At 53.0% G+C, this 18,443-nt stretch overlaps 1 protein-coding gene across 1 annotated transcript in view; it reads right to left on the minus strand.

Moving 5' to 3' along the window:
• MMP15 (matrix metallopeptidase 15) overlaps nt 1-18,443 on the minus strand; it is a 37,495-nt gene that overhangs the window by 8,481 nt on the left and 10,571 nt on the right. The window contains exons 2-5 of the mRNA XM_038754635.1: nt 4,884-5,032; nt 3,987-4,109; nt 2,234-2,541; nt 237-398 (exon numbers count right to left, since the gene is read on the minus strand). Coding sequence (XP_038610563.1) covers nt 237-398; nt 2,234-2,541; nt 3,987-4,109; nt 4,884-5,032 — 742 coding nt within the window. The remainder of the gene's footprint in view (nt 1-236; nt 399-2,233; nt 2,542-3,986; nt 4,110-4,883; nt 5,033-18,443) is intronic.

Raw genomic sequence — 18,443 nt, forward strand, 5'->3', positions numbered from 1 at the left:
ATCAATGCTGAGCGGGGCGGGGAGTTGCCGCCCGGAAGCCGGACCCCGTCCTTCAGGTGGATGAGGGAAGACAGGGAGGGCAGTGGGTTATACCTGCAGCTCCTTCCAGGACAACTCTGGCTGTGGCTGGGATCCCCCCGGCGAACAAGCCCAACCCCACCTAGGTCCGGAGGCGAGGAGGGCATTGGGGGGGAGTGTGGGGCCAGGGGACCTGAGGCGGTGGGAGGGACTCTGACCATAGAGCTGCTGGATCCCCCGGAGGTCATCGTCGGGCAGCTGGAAGTCCTCGGTGTCCATCCACTGGTAGAAGGGGGCCATGATGGCACTGGGGTTGTTGGAATGCTCCAGGCCCAGGGAGTGGCCCAGTTCATGGACGGCTACTAGGAAGAGGTTGTTACCTGCAGCAGAGATTAGGTGTCACCCCTGGCCTTCCATGGGGCATCCCCTGCTCCCTAGAGCCCGCCACGCCAAGGACTCAAGAGGGAAGACCTTCCCATGGAGGGCTCCAGCTGGATTACGGGGGAAAGAGTAGCCCTGACCCCGCTATTCCTCCTCCTGGAGCCTCTAGATTCCAGGACACCTCACGGCTACATGCCCAGGAGGGTGATTCCAGAGAGGCAGGGCCGGGGGGGAGCCTGCTAAGGAACAGAACACCAGAAATGGAGGGGACCTGGGATCAGTAGCACAGCTGTGAGGGTTGTCTCTGCCTCTGCTATCATGAACGGGGGCCCGGGCTTTCCCATTAACTCTCCCGGGACTTGTGGGAGATGGGCAGGGAGAGGCAAATGCTCCAATTCCAGCTGGAACTTGGGCCACCCCACGGATTAGAGGCTGTTGCTGCCCCTCCTGAGAGGAACCATCCTCCCTTTAAGTGCCAAGCTAATGTTAGTGGAGTTGGCCCCAGAAGGAAATGCTTATAGCCTCATCCTGCTAGGCCTGCCTTGGCCCCAACCCCAGGAGTCCTACTGACAGGACACTGTCCACCGGTAATGCGGACTCTTCCTGTCCCTCCCTCCCCGTCGCGTGCCGATGCCGTGCGTCCTCGCCTTCCCAGGATCCAGGCAACCAAGATGGACGGGGAGGAATTCAGGAGGGGCCTTCGGACTGCTCAGGTAGCAACTGTCAATCAGGCAGTCCCCCTGGCCAATTGGGAAACTCAAGGAAACTTAGGCTTGCAGAGGGAATGCACTGGCTCAATCTCGGTCTCATTCTTCCATCTTTCTGGGCTGAACTGGGACAAGAAACAGCAGGAGCAAATCTCCTTATCATCTGCAGACCAGTGAGGGTGACTTCGTTAGGGTCAGTAAGGAAAGCACATATCTGGGAGTCAGAGGGACCTGGGTTCTAATCCCAGCTCCGCCACTTGTCTGTTGCGTGACCTTGGGCAAGTCACTTAAATTCTCTAGGTCTCAGTTACCTTATCTACAAAATGGGGATTAAGAACGTGAGTCCCATGTGGGACAGGGACTGTGTCCCATCTAGTTACTTTATATCTACCCCAATACTTAGTACAGTGCCTGGAACATAGTAAGCATTAAACAAATACCATAAAAATAAAATATTAAAAAAATGTATTCTGTAGAACGTTTTCAAATTGACATTAGATTCAGCCACGGCTGGAGTTGAAAAAGGGGAGAAACCGAAAAGTCTCTTTCTTGCTGTTCTTTCACCTGACTGCTGCGTTGTGGCATTCCCTCTGTCTCAGCTCAAGCCTGTCGAAGAGCCCACAATCTGTGACCCAAATTGCCCAGCTCCAGGCCCCTGGATACTGATCTTCATCTTTCAAAACGGCATCCACCTGGCTCTCGGCCTCCCGACTCAGGAATTCTGCCTCCTTTTAATTTTAAGGTATTCGTTAAGCTTTTACTATATATGTCTGTTATATTGTACTCCCCCAAGCACTTAGCACAGCGTTCTGCAAATGGTAAGTATTCACTAAATATCACTGATGGATTGTCAGACACTGTTCTACGCCCTGGAGTAGATACAAAGAAATCAGGTTGGATGCAGTCCATGTCCTCCATGAGGCTCAAAGTCTTAATCCCCATTTTACGGGTGAGGTAACTGAGGCCCAGAGAAGTGAAGCGACTTGCCCAAGGTCGCACAGCAGCCAAGGGGCGGACCCACGTCCTTCCGATTGCCAGGCCCGTGCTCTGTCTGCTGGGCCACACTGCTTATCCTTCCCTTCTCTCCGGTCCCCGCTCCCACCCCCTCCAGTACCGGAAACCCTCACCATACACGTCGGTGTTGGCAAAGGTCCAGGGCTCTTCAGCGTCGAAGTGGGCATCCCCGCCCATGCCCGGGCCGGGGAAGTACGCGTGGGCCAGGAAGCCCCCAACGCCGTCGAAGGGGGAACTGTCGCCGTGGAAACCAGAGGCGAACAACACCATGATGTCGGCCTCCTTTTGCTGCCGCAGCCGGATGTCCTCGTAGGGAATCTCTCGGAAGACGAGGGGCGTAGCCTGTTCCCACACCCGGAAGGCCCGCCGCACCGCCTCGTAGGACTGGAACCATCCCAGCTTCTCCGTGTAGTTCTGGATGCTGGAGAGCAGAGGAAGGGTGGGAGACACTCAGTCTGCTGCCCCTCCCCACCCCCAACCCCCAGGCTCCCTGGGGTGGAAAAGACCATCTTCCATCTTGGGATTCCCTGGCCTGGAAGGGAAGGCTCCCTTAGGGAAGATGAGGCCCTCCAGGCTGCGCCGAGGTTGGAGGTGACCCCCCTCCCGTTCCCCGTGGAGGGGCGGGAGAAGGGGTGCCCCTGTGACCGCCCTGCGCCCCAACTCTCCGATCCCTGGCTTAGGCCAAGAGAGAGGCTGCTTTAATTACGGACACTGGGACACAAAAGGTGTCTCTGCTTCTCTGGCAGTGGGAACAGTTGTCCCCCTTCTGGGAGAGGGAGACACGAACGATCCCAGCTCCCGGCACAGCCTAGTAGTCCAGTTCTCATCCGTCTCTGGGAGAGTTGTGGGAGTCAGACAACTTCCACTGGTTCTGCTCCGAGGTCCAACCCAAGCGATCCTACTCTGGGATCCCGGCTGGTGCCAGGGATCTTTCATTCCCTTTCGGGTACTGGGTCCCAGGGCCAAATGCCCCCAGTAACAATATCGGCGGTATTTGTTTAGCATCTACTATGTGCCAAGCATTGTATTGAGTGCCTGGGTAGACACTGGACAATCAGGTTGGATAAAAACCCCATCCCACATGGGGCTCACAGTGACAGTAAACTCTTTGATGGCAAGGATCCTGTCTAATCGCTCTCTAGCACCTTCCCAAAGGCTTAGGCCAGCGTACATGGAGTACAGTCGATATCAACGGATTAACGGCCCCACTTCTTGGCCTTTGGGGCAGAATCGGGGGGAGAGACTGGCACTGGTTGGGTCTCTGGGAGGAGCTCGGCGGGCAACGTAGGGGTCTAGTCAGGTTCTTCTCTCCCTGTCTCAATCATGAGTAGGAGAGAAAGGTCCAAGGGGAGAAAGGCCCAAGGGAAGCCAGTGGTGGGCTGCGGAATTTGCCTCTTGGAGGACACAGGGTGGGGATGGAATCTCAGGGAAGGGGAGCGAGAAGTCTGTGGGAAGCTTTGAGGTGGGTAGAGAGGAGCCTGCGGGGGGCTACGGGGAAGGAAAGGAAGGAGAGAACTGAGGCATAAAGACCTCCTTCAGGCCCCCTGGGGCTTTCTGAGACCCAGGCTGAGCAACGGCATCTCTGAGAAAGGGGGTCCGGCCTGGCTCTCACGTGGGCTGTGGTGAGGCCATTGAAGGGAGTGTGGGAAAGGAAGCAATTAAGACAGGACCCGAAGCATCTGGGACCTGAGCGCGGGGGGAGAGGAAGAGGAGGTGAGGACTGCGGGGGCTTTTCTTGGTGAGGAGTCCTGACCAGGGAGAGCATCTCCGAGACCCCCTCTCTGTCAACTGTGGACCTGCCAGGCGCCAAGCTACATCCTCGGTCCCCTCTCCCGTCCACGCTAAGGCCTGGGACGGGCCGGCTACCTGAAGGTCAGCTGACGATGGTTCCACTTCCTCCCGGTGAGGGCATACCGCTTCCGCCGCATGTTAGCTTTCACCCGCATGCCAAACTGGTCTGGAACCCCACAGCGCGGCCGCTTCATCCAGCTGAGGAGAAGAGGGGCGAAGGGGAGGCCGGGGGGCGGCTGCAGCTGGAGCCAGCAGGGCAGCACGGAGAGCAAGCAGCGAGCCAGATCCTGGGGCCGCCGGCCAGGACCAGAGCGGGGAGGGCGAGGCGGGTGGACAGGAGCAACAGGGAACTAGGCAAGGGCTCAGAGACAGGGGATTGGCCTACATGGGCCCAAAGCCATAGCCGCCAGTGGATTAGTCAATCAATCAATCAATCAATCGTATTTATTGAGCGCTTACTATGTGCAGAGCACTGTACTAAGCGCTTGGAAAGTACAAATTGGCAACACATAGAGACAGTCCCTACCCAACAGTGGGCTCACAGTCTAAAAGGGGGAGACAGAGAACAGAACCAAACATACCAACAAAATAAAATAGATAGGATAGAAATGTACAAGTAAAATAAATAAATAAATAAATAGAGTACAGGTGACGATTGGTTCTGAGAGGTAGTGGGGCTGACTGGATCGGAGCTGACTGGGGAAGTCGGAGGGGCAGGAGGGGATTGCAGAGCTGATTTGGGGATTGCAATAGGCCGCAGGACCAATGCCTGTTGTGGGCAGGGCGTGTGTCAGTTTAGTGCTATATTGTACTCTCCCAAGTCCTTTATACAGTGCTCTGCACACAGTAAGCGTTTGATAAATACGACTGACTGGCTGACTGACTTCCCACCCCCTCCAGGACTCCCTCATCAACCGCGGACACCGCCCGGAGCCCTGGGGCCGAGGATGGGGAGGGAGGCAGGGGACTTACTCTTTGGTCTCCTCGTCCAGCACCCCCGTGACCGTGATGCCATAGAAGCGCTGCATCTCAGAGATGGCGGAAGCCAGGATCTGGGCTGACCGCATGGTGGACATCTGGCGGCTGGGCTGGGGGAGGTAGCCATATAGACGCAGCCAGTTCTGCGGGGGGAAGTAAAAGGGCGGTCTTAGGTCCTGGTGCCTTGCTGCTCCTAAGCGCTTAGTAGAGTGCTTTGCTTAAAGTAAGCGATCAATAAATACAACTGAATGAATGAGTTAATGCTCGGTTCTGGGGCTCCCTGGACCTTGGAGGTGGAACAGCCCTTCAGAGTTATAATAATAATAATGATGATGATGATGGCATTTATTAAGTACTTACTATGTGTAACGCACTGTTCTAAGCACTGGGGAGGTTACAAGATGATCAGGTTGTCTCACGGGGGGCTCACAGGCTTAATCCCCATTTTACAGGTGAGGTAACTAAGGCCCAGAGAAGTGAAGTGACTTGCCCAAAGTCACACAGCTGACAATTGGCGGAGCCGGGATTTGAACCCATGACCTCTGACTCCAAAGCCCGTGCTCTTTTCCACTGAGCCACACTTCTTCTCTGAGTTCTTGGGGTCACGCTCACCTCAAAGGACCCTGAGCCCCGGAACCCTCTAGAAACCCGTCAGGGTGTTACCATCCTCCCCGGGAGCAGGGATCGAGGGGATGGCGGAGGACGGGGGGAAGGGGGAGAGATACGGGAGGAAGGGACGAGCGGCCGATGAAGGCTACGGGGCAGTGACTTTCGACCCAAGCTCACGCAGGCTCTTGAGCGAGGCAGCCCCGTCAAGCTCAGCTGTAGCTGTTCGGGGGCACAATTTGGATCTTTCCAGTGAAAAAGGTGCCTGAAAGGAATAGACGGCCAGTGCAGACGAGGCAAGTGGGAAGTGAAGGAGCTGTCAGGGGCCATCTTGTGGAATACGGATGCTGCCGTGGCTCCCATGGAAATCCTCAGGAGAGCGCCATGGGAGAGGGCCACAGGGGACCACTGCAGGACAGCACCAAAGGAGAGACCCAAAAGAAAGCATCACAGGAGAAGAGAGTACCACAGGAGTGAACCACAGTGTGGGTGGGTAAGGTGCCTTCAACTACTGCTTCCATCCTGCTGACAACTGACTGACCAGTCCAGCTGTTGAGCAGCAGTCAGAGAAGCACCTCAGGTGGGAGCTGCTGGACGGTGCCCTGGCACCCTCTCAGAGAGAGATTCCCCTAGAGGAGATCAGTCGCGGAGGTGGCTGACGTCCAACTTTGACCCGTTCTGGCTTCCCTGTGGGTGGGGGTGGGGGGCAGTGAATCCGGGAGAGGGGAGGGTCCATTAGGGAGGACACCACTGACCAGGGCAACCTTGGAACCCTGGGACCCCTCAATGCTGCCCTGCCAGTGACTCCCCTTTCCTCTTTCTTAGAAACGCTTTGAGCCTGACGGTTTGCGCAGGAGGGGAGTCGGGGTACTGGTTCTCAGGATAGACCCTATCCTTGAAGGGGGTGGGGGACTCCTCTGTAGCTCCTCTCCCCACCTCCAAGGCTCAGATCTGTGGGCCAGTGTCCCCCAGGGGTTCTGCACTCCCAATTCCCCTCTCCCTTCCCTCCCCGAGCATCCCTCAGAGGAAGGGGCGGCTGGGAGCCGAGAGCACAGGTCTTCCACTCTGGAGCTTCTCCTCCCTCACTGAACCTGTCCCCTCCACTCCACGCCCCACCAAGACCCCCTTCAACTGAGAAAATGAGAGCGCTAAGCTCTGGGGGAGTGGGGAGACTAGGCTTTGTCTCTGCTGCTCCACTCTCCTTGGGCTTGAGGGTCCTGGGTTGCTGGGGGTCCCAAAGGCCGGGGTGGGGGGGCAGCAAGGTGGAAGAAAGCGAGTTCTCAACTGGCCAAGGCCACGAACGGGGCTCTAAGCTCACTGCTAGGGCAAGCACACAGAGCGGCTGGATGGTTTTGCAAGGAGCCACTGCTTGTTGGGACTATCTCTGCAAAAGAGTTACACCCCCAGGCAGCCGTTCCCCACCCACCCCAGCTCACCAACTCCGGGGTGTCAGAGCGCTGGGATGTTGTGTGGCTACAGTGGTTGGAGTGCTTGCCCCGGGGCTCTGACTACGTGAAGGCCCGCCTGGACATTTACCATCACACCACAACGGGCGAAAGAGAGGCGAGAGAACCAAGAGCATCCACTGTCCGTTCTCCTCCTCTTCCTCCTCCAACTGGCAGATCTCCTGAGGCAGACAACAGGGGAGGGGCCTCCTCTATGCACTTTACACATGGACTACAAGACTCACCCATCAGGCCCCTCCTCTTGGAAATCATCCACAGAGTATCCAGGAGGCCAATCTGACCTCTCCTTCACCCACGCCTGGTTCCCCAGGCAAAGCACTCCGCATTTCTGGCAGGAAAACCAGTTTCAGGGTTGGACGGAAGCCAACCCAAGCAGCGTCCACTCAGAGCCCTAAGTGAGAATCCTGAGGTGTGGTAGTGGGAGGGAGGAATGGCACAATGTCTAGGGGCCCCACTTTTTCCAGGGCCCCTCAGTGGCAGCCCCCAGACCAAATATCAGGAAACATCCAACGGCTAGACAGCGGCATATCATCCCTGACCGATCCCCTGTCCGGCTGATAGGTCAGCATCCAACTTCTGCGGCCCCTCGTTTCCGCTAGCCCCTCTCCGGGACCAACAACGATAACCGTACTAGCCGTGACAAGGGAAATCAAAGACGGGGTTCCCGTCTTGAAAAACTTCCAACCTAAAGGGAAAGACAGCCTCTCCCTCTGGACCGTAAGCTCCTTGTGGGCAGGGAACATAGCTATCAACTCTGTTGTACTCTGCCAAGTATTTAGTACAATGATAATAATAATAATTGTGGTATTTGTTAAGTGCTTATTAGGTGCCAGGCACTGTACTACGCGCTGGGGTTGATATGAGGTAATCGAGTTGGACACAGTCCCTGTCCCACATAGGGCTCACAGTTTTAATCCCCATTTTACAGATGAGGTAACTGAGGCACAGAGAAGTGAAGTGCTAACCTCCTCACTGTGCCTCGTTCTCATCTGTCCCGCCGTCAACCCCTGCCCAATTTCCTACCTCTGGCCTGGAATGGCCTCCCTCCTCACATCTGCCAAACAAGCACACTTCCCCCATTCAAAGCCCTACTGAAAGCTCACCTCCTCCAGGAGGCCTTCCCAGACTGAGCCTCCCTTTTCCTCTCCTCCTCCTCCTCCCCTCCCCATCACCCCAACTCCCTCTCTCTGCTCTATCCTCCTCCCTACCTCAGTCACTATTTACTATATACATATATATTTACTATTCTATTTATTTTATTAATGATGTATATCTATAATTCTATCCATTTCTATTGCTGCTATTGATGCCTGTCTACTTGTTTTGTTTCGTCTCTCTCCCCCCTTCTAGACTGTGAGCCCGTTGTTGGGTAGGGACTGTCTATGTTGCCGAATTGTACTTTCCTAGCACTTAATACAGTGCTCCGCACACAGTAGACGCTCAATAAATATGACTGAATGAATGAAGTGACTCGCCCAAGGTCACACAGCAGACATGTGGCAGAGCCGGAGTTAGAAACCAGGTCCTTCTGAGTCCCAGGCCCATGGTCTATCTAGGAGGCCAAGCTGCTCTGCATACGGTAAGTGCTCAATAAATACTACTGCAGGATGGATTGATTGATTGACAGGGCAGACCCGGCTATGATTCCATCATGGAACTGTCAGCATGGCCTAGTGGATAGAGCATGGGCCTGGGAATCAGAAGGACCAGGGTTCTAATCATTCTTTCATTCAATCGTATTTATTGAGCGCTCACTGTGTGCAGAGCACTGTACTAAGCGTTTGGGAAGTACAAGTTGGCAACATATAGAGGCGGTCCCTACCCAACAGCGGGCTCACAGTCTAGAAGGAAAAAGAGTCTGGGGGTGCTGCTGTGGTCATGCGCTAATTGACTAGTCTCTGATGGGGATGCTGGGTGGTATGGGACTGGCCAGTTCTATATAATAATAATAATGATGATGGTATTTGTTAAGCACTTACTATGTGCTAAGCACTGGGGTGACATAATCCTGGCTCTACCGTTTGTCTGTTGTGTGGCCTTGGGCAAGTCCTTTCTTTTCTGTGCCTCAGCTACCTTTTCTGTAAAATGGGGATCCTTGCTGTGAACTCTATGTGGGATGGAAACTGTGTCCAACCCAATTTGCTTGTGTTTACCCCCAGGGCCTAGTATAGTGCCTGGCACAGAGTAAGTGCTGAACAAATACCACAATCATTATTAAGTGCACACACACACTCTCTCACGTAGTGTTGTAAGCATGGGGATGAAGAGGAGCAATGATTTTAAGGAGGCTGAGGACAGTGAGGGAACAGGCTACAAATCAGAAAGGTGTCATTTTGGGGTCTTCCCTGCCCTGACTGGAGACCCGTGATGAACAAATCTGGGAGTCCGGTTCCGACAGCTAGGGGAAGGGATAGAGGCATCACCTCATCCACCCCTGTGGAGTGAGTGCTCAAGAAACACCATTAACAGGTGACAAAGCCCAGAGGGGGAAAAGACCCCAGCAAACTGATGGTGGATCTAAGAATCATCCCGTCACTCCGAGGCTCGCTCCTGTGCTCTGTTATGAAAAAGCGATCAATACCATTAGGATCTGTATGGTTGCTGACCCTCAGTGAATCACAGGAAGCCACTTACACTGCGGGGGAGGGGGCAGGCAGAGAAACCATTAATGAACAATGGCCCGCCAGAAGTTTCAGAGAGACCGGCATGCCAAAGGATGGTGGGCAAACGAGATCCACACTTCCCGAAAGCCGGTAATGAGCCAAGGGCGTTGGGCGTCAGGCAAGGAGTCCCTCCGCCTTCCGCCCAAACAGCCGAATTAGCACGATCACCAGAAGCACGGCGACTGACTGAAAATATTTTCAGGAGGAAGAAGTGGGGGAGGGGGATTCAATCAATTAAGAGCAGGTCCTTCATGGCTCGGGGGATGGAGAATTATGGTACAGAGCAAGATGCTTCTGCGCCATGCTTTCATCTCAGGGCACAACTCTGAAAGCAGAGACTTCTCTCCAGGGACCACTCAGGGAGAATGGCCATTAGCTGATGCAGGCCTTGGGCTTGTCGGAGTTCACAGGTTACAGCTGTTGGAGAGCCCCTGATGAGGCGAGGAGGGGTGGCTGGGAGGGTGCAGGAGGGAAACTGCCAGAGCTCAAGGCTACAAAAGGCCCCAAATGGCAAGTTGCCATGTTGGTTGGAGGGAGTCCTTCCATACTGTGCTCATGTGGACTTTAAATTTAGCTCTTCAGTCAGCTCCTGGTGAGGTGAGTTGACTAAGCTTTCCTTTCCTCTTCTCCCTTTTGCGTCACCCTGACTTGCTCCCTTCATTCATCCTCCCTCCCAGCCCCATTCATTCATTCAATCGTATTTATTGAGCGCTTACTGCGTGCAGAGCACTGTACTAACAGCTTGGGAAGTACAAGTTGGCAACCTATAGAGACGGCCCAGAGTGCTTATGTACATATCTGTAATTTATTTATATTAATGGCTGTCTTTCCCCTTCCAGACTGTCAGCCTGTTGTGGGCAGGGAATGTGTCTATTACTCTTTCAAGCACTTAATACGGGGCTCTGCGCACAGGAAGTACTCAAATATGATCGATTGATGGGTGAGCTGGGATTGTAGCCATTTCTCAGATGGGGAAAAGGAAGTACAAAACTGCTTGGTTAGATGTCTTGGTTCCTTAGTGCCCTGTGGAGCTGGGATTCCTGTTCAACGGATTGTGAAAAAGGCTGTTTGGAGTTGGGGCCTGAGGTACTCCTATCTTCATACCCTGTCTATTTCTACAGTGCTCGGGGCTAGCAATGGTCTGTGATGCAATTATGACACTTGATGCTGGGGGAGATATAGGGCTTGTGGGTGGCTGTCCCTTCCCCACCCTAGGCACATTATCTGTCTATAGATACTTATAGATTATTAAATAGTATCTGCAGATAATGCTCTAAGAGATATTATTTATTTGCTCTATTTTACAAATGAATAAGCCATGGACTGGAGTGGTTAAGTGACTTGCCCAAGGTCACACGGTAGGCTAGGAGCAGAGTTAGAACTAGAACCCAGGTCTCCTGGTTCCCAGTCCTGAGCTTTTTTTTTTCCCCCCCACGAGGCCCGGTGGGAGGACCTTGATAAAGGAAAGTAAGCAGTCTCCCAGCCAGATGGGAGATGGGCTGGGTTTTTCCATTGGAATTCTAGAAGCCAACCCAGCTGGGGAGCTGAGTGAGAAGTTGGGAGAGTGTGAAGGTGGGCTGGGTGGGTACATGGATGACGCGTGTTTGCCCAGGAGTGGTGGGAGGAGACCAGGGTGTGGGGTGGGTGGTCTTGACCTGCTTTGTGTGGCATTTCCTGGTATCTCAGCCATAAGCTCACAGGTCTGGCCTGGCTCTGGGGGAGAAGTTATTCATAAGCAGCATGGCTCAGTGGCAAGAGCCCGGGCTTTGGAGTCAGAGGTCATGGGTTCAAATCCCAGCTCCACCACCTGTCTGCTGTGTTCCACCTGTCTGCTGTGTTCATTCATTCAATCGTATTTATTGAGCACTTACTGTGTGCAGAACACTGCACTAAGTGCTTGGGAAGTACAAGTTGCTTGGGAAGCTATGTGACCTTGGGCAAGTCATTTCACTTCTCCTTGCCTCAGTTCCCTCATCTGTCAAATGGGGATGAAGACAGTGAGCCCCACGGGTGACAACCTGATCACTTTGTATCCTCCTCAGAGCTTAGAACAGTGCTTTGCACATAGTAAGCGCTTAACAAATGCCATCATTATTCATTATTATTATAACAATAATAACTGTGGTATTTGTTAAGCTCTTCCTATGGGCCAGGCACTGTACTAAGTGCTGGGGTAGATACAAGATGATCGGGTCAGACATAGTCCCTGTCCCACATAGGGCTCACGGTCTTAATCCTGATTTTTACGGATAAGGTAAATGAGGCACAGAGAAGTGAAGTGACTTGCCCAAAGTTACGCAGCAGACAAGTGGCAGAGCTGGGATTAGAACCCAGGTCCTCAAACTTCCAAGCCTGTGCTCTTTCCACTTGGCCTCCTGGTTTCGGTAGGGCCCTTGCCAGTTTATTTGACTTGTACATATCTATTCTATTTATTTTATTTTGTTAGTATATTTGGTTTTGTTCTCTGTCTCCCCCTTTTAGACTGTGAGCCCACTGTTGGGTAGGGACTGTCTCTATATATTGCCAACTTGTACTTACCAAGAGCTTAGTACAGTGCTCTGCACACAGTAAGCGCTCAATAAATACGATTGATGATGATGACTGTTGGCTTGTAGTGGACTGGGAAATCCAGGAACTCCTTTCAGGGGCCCCTAGAGGATCTGTGGGCTCCTGGGGGTTTACTAGGAGAATGTCTTCCCAGGGATGCTGCCTGGACTCTGACTGGCCCCTGAACCCCGGGCCTTTCATGGGGCTTGGAAGGGGGCCAGGACCAGCTGAGCCCCAGACAGAGCAAGAAAACTGATGGACTGGACTTGGCCCAGGCTCGGTTGCAGACGTAGCCTGGGGTGGCTGTGTGCCAGGTGTGCATAAATGAACGGCCAAGGAGGCAGACGTCGGGCAAGACTCAATTTTCTTTCTCTTCTTTCCCCTCCTCCATGGAGCCTTTTCATGAATATCCATGATGAAGTGTCCTAAGATCATGCAAATGTGCTTAAACAGCTGCAATCAGGAGAGGTTTTTTTTTTCTTCCCTGAGATTAGAAAATGGAATGAAGGTGCCGACTGTTCCTGCCAGGCTAACTGCGGGCTAAGCCTCTGTTCTTAAAGTCTCCTCGCTGAGAGGGTCTTTTAGATCGAGTCTCTGTCTGTTCCCTCATCCCTTAACCAGCAATGTCTTCTTCCTTGGACACCCAAAACCCTGGTGCTGGTTTTGGAGGAACCAATCTCCGCCTCATCAAATCCTCCACCTTCAGAGCTGGAAGTATCCAGCGGGAGCCCCTCTGGCTCTAAAGGCCTCCCCTTTTCCTTAAAGATCAATCAGCACAACACACTGCACTAGGCGCTTGGGACAGTACGATACAACAGAGTCGGTAGCCCACGACGAATTCAGTCTACCTCTGGATCACTTCTGTGGCTGCTCTGTTTGCAGCCTGAGTGCTCAATTTATTTCCTTTTACATTGAACTGAAATCCGCCCGCTTTAAATGTAAGGCCATTTTCTTTGGTTTGATCCTCAGTGGATGTGAAATCCATCAGTGTCAGATTCCTGAAGGAATCCCAGTTGAAGTCCCTGGGTATTTCTATGGTGCTTGGTCCCACTAGTGGGCTGGGAAATAATTATGGCATTTAGTAAGCGCTTAATGGGAGCTAAGCCGTAGGGTAGATACAAGGGCAGCGGATCGGACGCAGTCAATCAATCAATCAATCAATCAATCGTATTTATTGAGCGCTTACTATGTGCAGAGCGCTTACTATGTGCAGAGCACTGTACTAAGCGCTTGGGAAGTACAAATTGGCAGCACATAGAGACAGTCCCTACCCAACAGTGGGCTCACAGTCTAAAAGGGGGAGACAGAGAACTGAACCAAACATACCAACAAAATAAAATAAGTAGGATAGAAATGTACAAGTAAAATAAATAAATAAATAAATAAATAGAGTAATAAATATGTATAACCATATATACATATATACAGGTGCTGTGGGGAAGGGAAGGAGGTAAGACGGGGGGATGGAGAGGGGGACCCACATGGCGCTCACGGTCTATCTCATCCCGGCTTTGCAGATAAGGAAACCGAAGCTCCTCAGTATCTCCCCTGCCCCCATTCCTGCAGTAGATCCTGCCTTTTATGGTATCCGTTAAGAATTTACTATGTGCCAGGCACTCTACTAAGCGCTGAGATAGATGCAAGCTAAACGGGTCGGACACGGTCCCTGTCCCACACAGGGCTCACAGTGATAATCCCCATTTTACAGATGAGGTAACTGAGGCCTAGAGCAGAGAAGTGACTTGCCCGAGTTCACACAGCAGAAAAGTGGCACAGCCGGGATTAGAACCCATGTCCTCTAACTCCCAGGCTCATGCTCTCTTTCCACACTGCTGCTCTGCGTGATGATCTTAGACTACTTACGGCTGAGGTCTCGGCCTCAGACTCCTCCAAACTTCCTCCCCCCCGGCTGCCGCTTTCCCTGCTGTTGATCAGCCAGTGGGCCGAAGGATGCAATCACGGTAATTAATGCTGCCGCAGCACGGGAAATACAGAGCGGCTTCCGTCGGGGAAGAGATGCGGCCAAGTGCTTCTCTGGTTCTTGGAAGTTGCTGGAAGCGGAGACGGCTACAGACCGCAATGGCGCACTGGAAGTTGGGGTTTTCAGTTCAGGCTTTCTTCCCCCACCCTGACTCGCGTTTCTCCCCGTCTGCAAGCAAAGCTGACCCGGCTTTCCCCATGTAGGTGAGGAGGGAGCTGGAAGCTGGAAGGACAGTATCAGTATTCAATCGTATTTATTGAGCGCTTACTTTGTGCAGAGCACTGTACTAAGTTCTTGGAAAGGACAATTTAATTCTATATACAGTTCAATTCTATGCTTCTGTTCAGCTGAACGGTGTCTGCTGGGCTCCAGGGATAGGGAAATAGAGGAACTCCAGGGGTGCTTCCTTTAGGGAGAGGGTGGGAGCTGGAAGTCTGGGCACTGGAGATGATGGAGGGAAGGGCACGACAGGAATCCTGGGCTCTGGCTTAAACTTCACTAATAATAATAATAATAATAATAATGGCATTTATTAAGCACTTAATATGTGCACAGCACTGTTCTAAGCGCTGGGGAGGTTATAAGGTGATAAGGTTGTCCCACGGGGGGCTCATAGTCTTAATCCCCATTTACAGATGAGGGAACTGAGGACCAGAGAAGTTAAGTGACTTGCCCAAAGTCACACAGCTGACAATTGGTAGAGCCGGGATTTGAACCCACAACCTCTGACTCCAAAGCCCGTGCTCTTTTCCACTGAGCCACACTGCTTCACTATTGCTCTTCTCCGGGCCCAGGCCGGGATCTGATCTCTCTGGGGCTCCACCCCTCGCCCTGGGAGCCCCCCAAGGAGGGCTGCTCAGCAGCCTGGAGAGCAAGGGCCTGGGTGGGTGAGCGTCTGGGAAGAAAGACGCTGGATCGATAGTGTACGTTAATAATCGGATTTATCACACTCGGGGGCTGCTCCTGGCCGGGTGGATGGTTCTGTCTCCTCTCTGGCGGCAGAGACAAAGGACTAGGGGGCCGCTGGAACCCGACAGCTGAGGGGCCTTTACTGCTCCGTCGATGTCCTGACTTGGTGAACGCCGTCAGCCCGCCCGCCTGTGGCTGGGGCTTTTATCTCTGGCTGGATGATAAGGACATTCCAACTCAGTCTGCTCTGACTCCCCACAGTGTGGGTGAGCTTGGTGGCCTTACTCTAGACCGGTCTGGTTGGGGGAAGGAAGGAGGGAAGGAGGAGAGGGGTGCCCCTCACAAAGGGGTCTGACACCTACAGCAGTATAGAGCTTTCTCAATTGCTAGGAGCTGGGGCTGCAGGGGTGCAGGTTGGCCCATGGCAGAGCCTCCGAGCTGGTCCAGAGTAGGCCTAGCCTTTTTGGCTCCAAGGACTGAGAGCGGGCAGAATCGGACCCTTGCACTTGTTTAGGGCATCCCGGGCTTAGGTGTGACTGCCGGACAGGTGGGAGACCGGCAAAGGGCTGCCAGGGAGAGGGGGGACCCCCCAAAACTGGGGAATGAGGGCAGCAGAGCCTGAGGAGAGTGGGGAGATTTTAGCGGGTTAACTGACAGAGGGCAGGGGCTATGTCTGTTATGCTGCTTGGCAAGGAGCCCCACCCTGGTTTGATCAGGAAGTTTAGCAACGTCTTCGGTGAGGTTGACGATAAGGATTTGGGACCAATATAGTCACGGGACCAGGAAAGACTAGAGTAGAGGGGACAGAGGGAGGCCAAGTGGGGAAAGAGAAGTCTCAGATTCTGCCACTCAGAAAAACTAACAATCCCAGAAAGAGTAAGAGCATGCGGTGGTTTTCTGGTGCCGGCACGGAGTGTTTACAGAGCACTTTCGCCTTGACCCTGAGCCCTTCTGGCCCGGCCAGAGGCTCCTGTATTTGCAGTGTTTTTTTATCTAGCTCAAAGTAAACACACCCCTTGTCCCACAGGGTTGGAACAGGGTAGCACCCACCCACTGGATGGGTGGAGATGTTTGTTTGCCGAGTCGTGCAGTATGCAGCGAGTACCAACACTCCCCAGCTCTGGTGGGGAATCATTGAACTAGGCAGCCATCTGTTTCTTCCTCTCCGAGGAATCCTCCTCCCTCTGCTCTCTGTTCACGTCCTCCCTTCCCTGGGTTGTTCTGTGACTTCAGGGATGGAAGCTGGGATCAGGAAACTCTGCAGTCCCAGCCCTTGAGGGCATTGCTGATTGTTTCCAGGCCTAAGGATCATTCAGTTGTATTTACTGAGCGCTCCCTGTGGGCAAATCAATCAATCAATCGTATTTATTGAGCACTTACTGTGTGCAGAGCACTGTACTAAAGCGCTTGGGAAGTACAAGTTGGCAACATATAGAGACAGTCCCTACCCAACAGTGGGCTCAACAGTCTAAAAAGCACAGTCTAAAAAGCACTGTACTAAGTGCATGGGAGAGTACCATATAAGAACGAACAGACACATTCTTGCCCACAAGGAGCTCACAGTCTAGACAGATCAATTACAGGTCCAGGAATCATCATTTCCTCCAGCTAATATCCTCTCCCCACCATGCCCACCCCTCTGTACTCCCAAGGCCCTGGGCAGCCCTGTTTCTGGTGCTGGGGAATGCTCAGTATGGGCAGGTGGAATAGGGCCCCATGAGAGGGAATTAAGCAGCGTGGCTCAGTGGAAAAGGGCCTGGGCTTTGGAGTCAGAGGTCAAGGGTTCAAACCCCGGCTCCCCCAATTGTCAGCTTTGTGACTCTGGGCAAGTCACTTCACTCCTCTGGGCCTCAGTTCCCTCATCTGTAAAATGGGGATGAAGACCGGAAGCCCCACGTGGGACAATCTGATCACCTTGTAAGCTCCCCAGTGCTTAGAACAGTGCTTTGCACATAGTAAGCACTTAATAAATGCCATTATTATTATTATTATTAAGGTGATAACTGCTACATTGGTTAGAATAGTTGCCCGAGTTGTCCTTGGTTTAGGGAGGCTCGACTGGCTGGTGGTGGGGCGGGTGTGGATAAGAAGTCATGGCCCTGGGGGTGTAGTGAGCCCCTGATGCTTGGGCTCTGTCTGGTGCACAGCCTTCCCTGGCTGTCCATGTTGAGAGATGAGCTCTGGGAAAAATGCCACAAGAACCCATAGGGACTGAGGGTGGGGGAGAGAGGGTTAAGGAGGAGCCCCTCTGAGGGGGGCACCATTCATTCATTCATTCAATCGTATTTATTGAGCGCTTACTGTGTGCAGAGCACTGCACTAAGCACTTGGGAAGTACAAGTTGGCAACATATAGAGACGGTCCCTACCCACCAGTGGGCTCACAGTCTAGAAAGGCCTTGGAGACTCTCTTCCTGACAAGCCTGGACCACAGCTGCCTCACTCTTGACCTCCTTAGGAGGCAAATCCTTGATTTCCCTACAGCCTCCTAGTGCCAAGACCCAAATCAGCTGCTCCTCCTCTCCTTATCCTAGGCCGCAGGTGGCCAAGTCTCTCAAAGGGAAGAGCCACGAACCAAAAGCCACAGAACCAGAACAGCAGGCAGTGCATTGTAGAGGGGGCAAGAACTGCATGCGCCCACCCCTTCCTCCTGGCCTGCGTTCACATGGGCGGCAAAATATAAAGCTTAGGCTCACGAACCACACGGCGAGTGGAGAAGAGCTGCGGCCAGGCCACCCGGTACTCCCTCCTAGCCTGCGCCAGATTGGTAAGAGCGCCGATGTCCTCTGGGCCCCTGGTGACCTGGTCTTTCTGACTCACACTTGGCTGGGGGACGAAGGTCAACTATCATCAGCCCAGCGTGATCTGACATGGTATGGTGGGGAGGTGGCAGAGCTTAATGTCCTTTACTTCCTCTTTAGGGGAATCCCTAAAGAGAAGCAGCGTGGCTCAGTGGAAAGGGCATGGGCTTTGGAGTCAGAGGTCACGGGCTCAAATCCCGTCTTTGCCAATTGTCAGCTGTGTGACTTTGGGCAAGTCGCTTAATTTCTCTGGGTCCCAGTTCCCTCATCTGTAAAATGGGGATGAAGACTGAGCCCCCCGTGGGACAACCTGATCACCTTGTAACCTCCCCAGCGCTTAGAACAGTGCTTTGCACATAGTAAGCTCTTAATAAATGCCATTATTATTGCCACCATTATTACAGCACTTAGAACAGTGCTTTGCACATAGTAAGTGCTTAATAAATGCCATCATTATTAATCCCGTTTCTGCTTCCTTGGATTCAGTTGAACTTACTGAGTGCTTCCTGTGTGCAGAGCACTGTACTAAGCACTTGGGAGAGTACAATATAACAGATATTCATAAACCCTACGTGAATGAAG

The sequence above is a fragment of the Tachyglossus aculeatus genome, chromosome 11 (genome assembly GCF_015852505.1).
Source record: "Tachyglossus aculeatus isolate mTacAcu1 chromosome 11, mTacAcu1.pri, whole genome shotgun sequence".
NCBI lineage: Eukaryota > Metazoa > Chordata > Mammalia > Monotremata > Tachyglossidae > Tachyglossus > Tachyglossus aculeatus.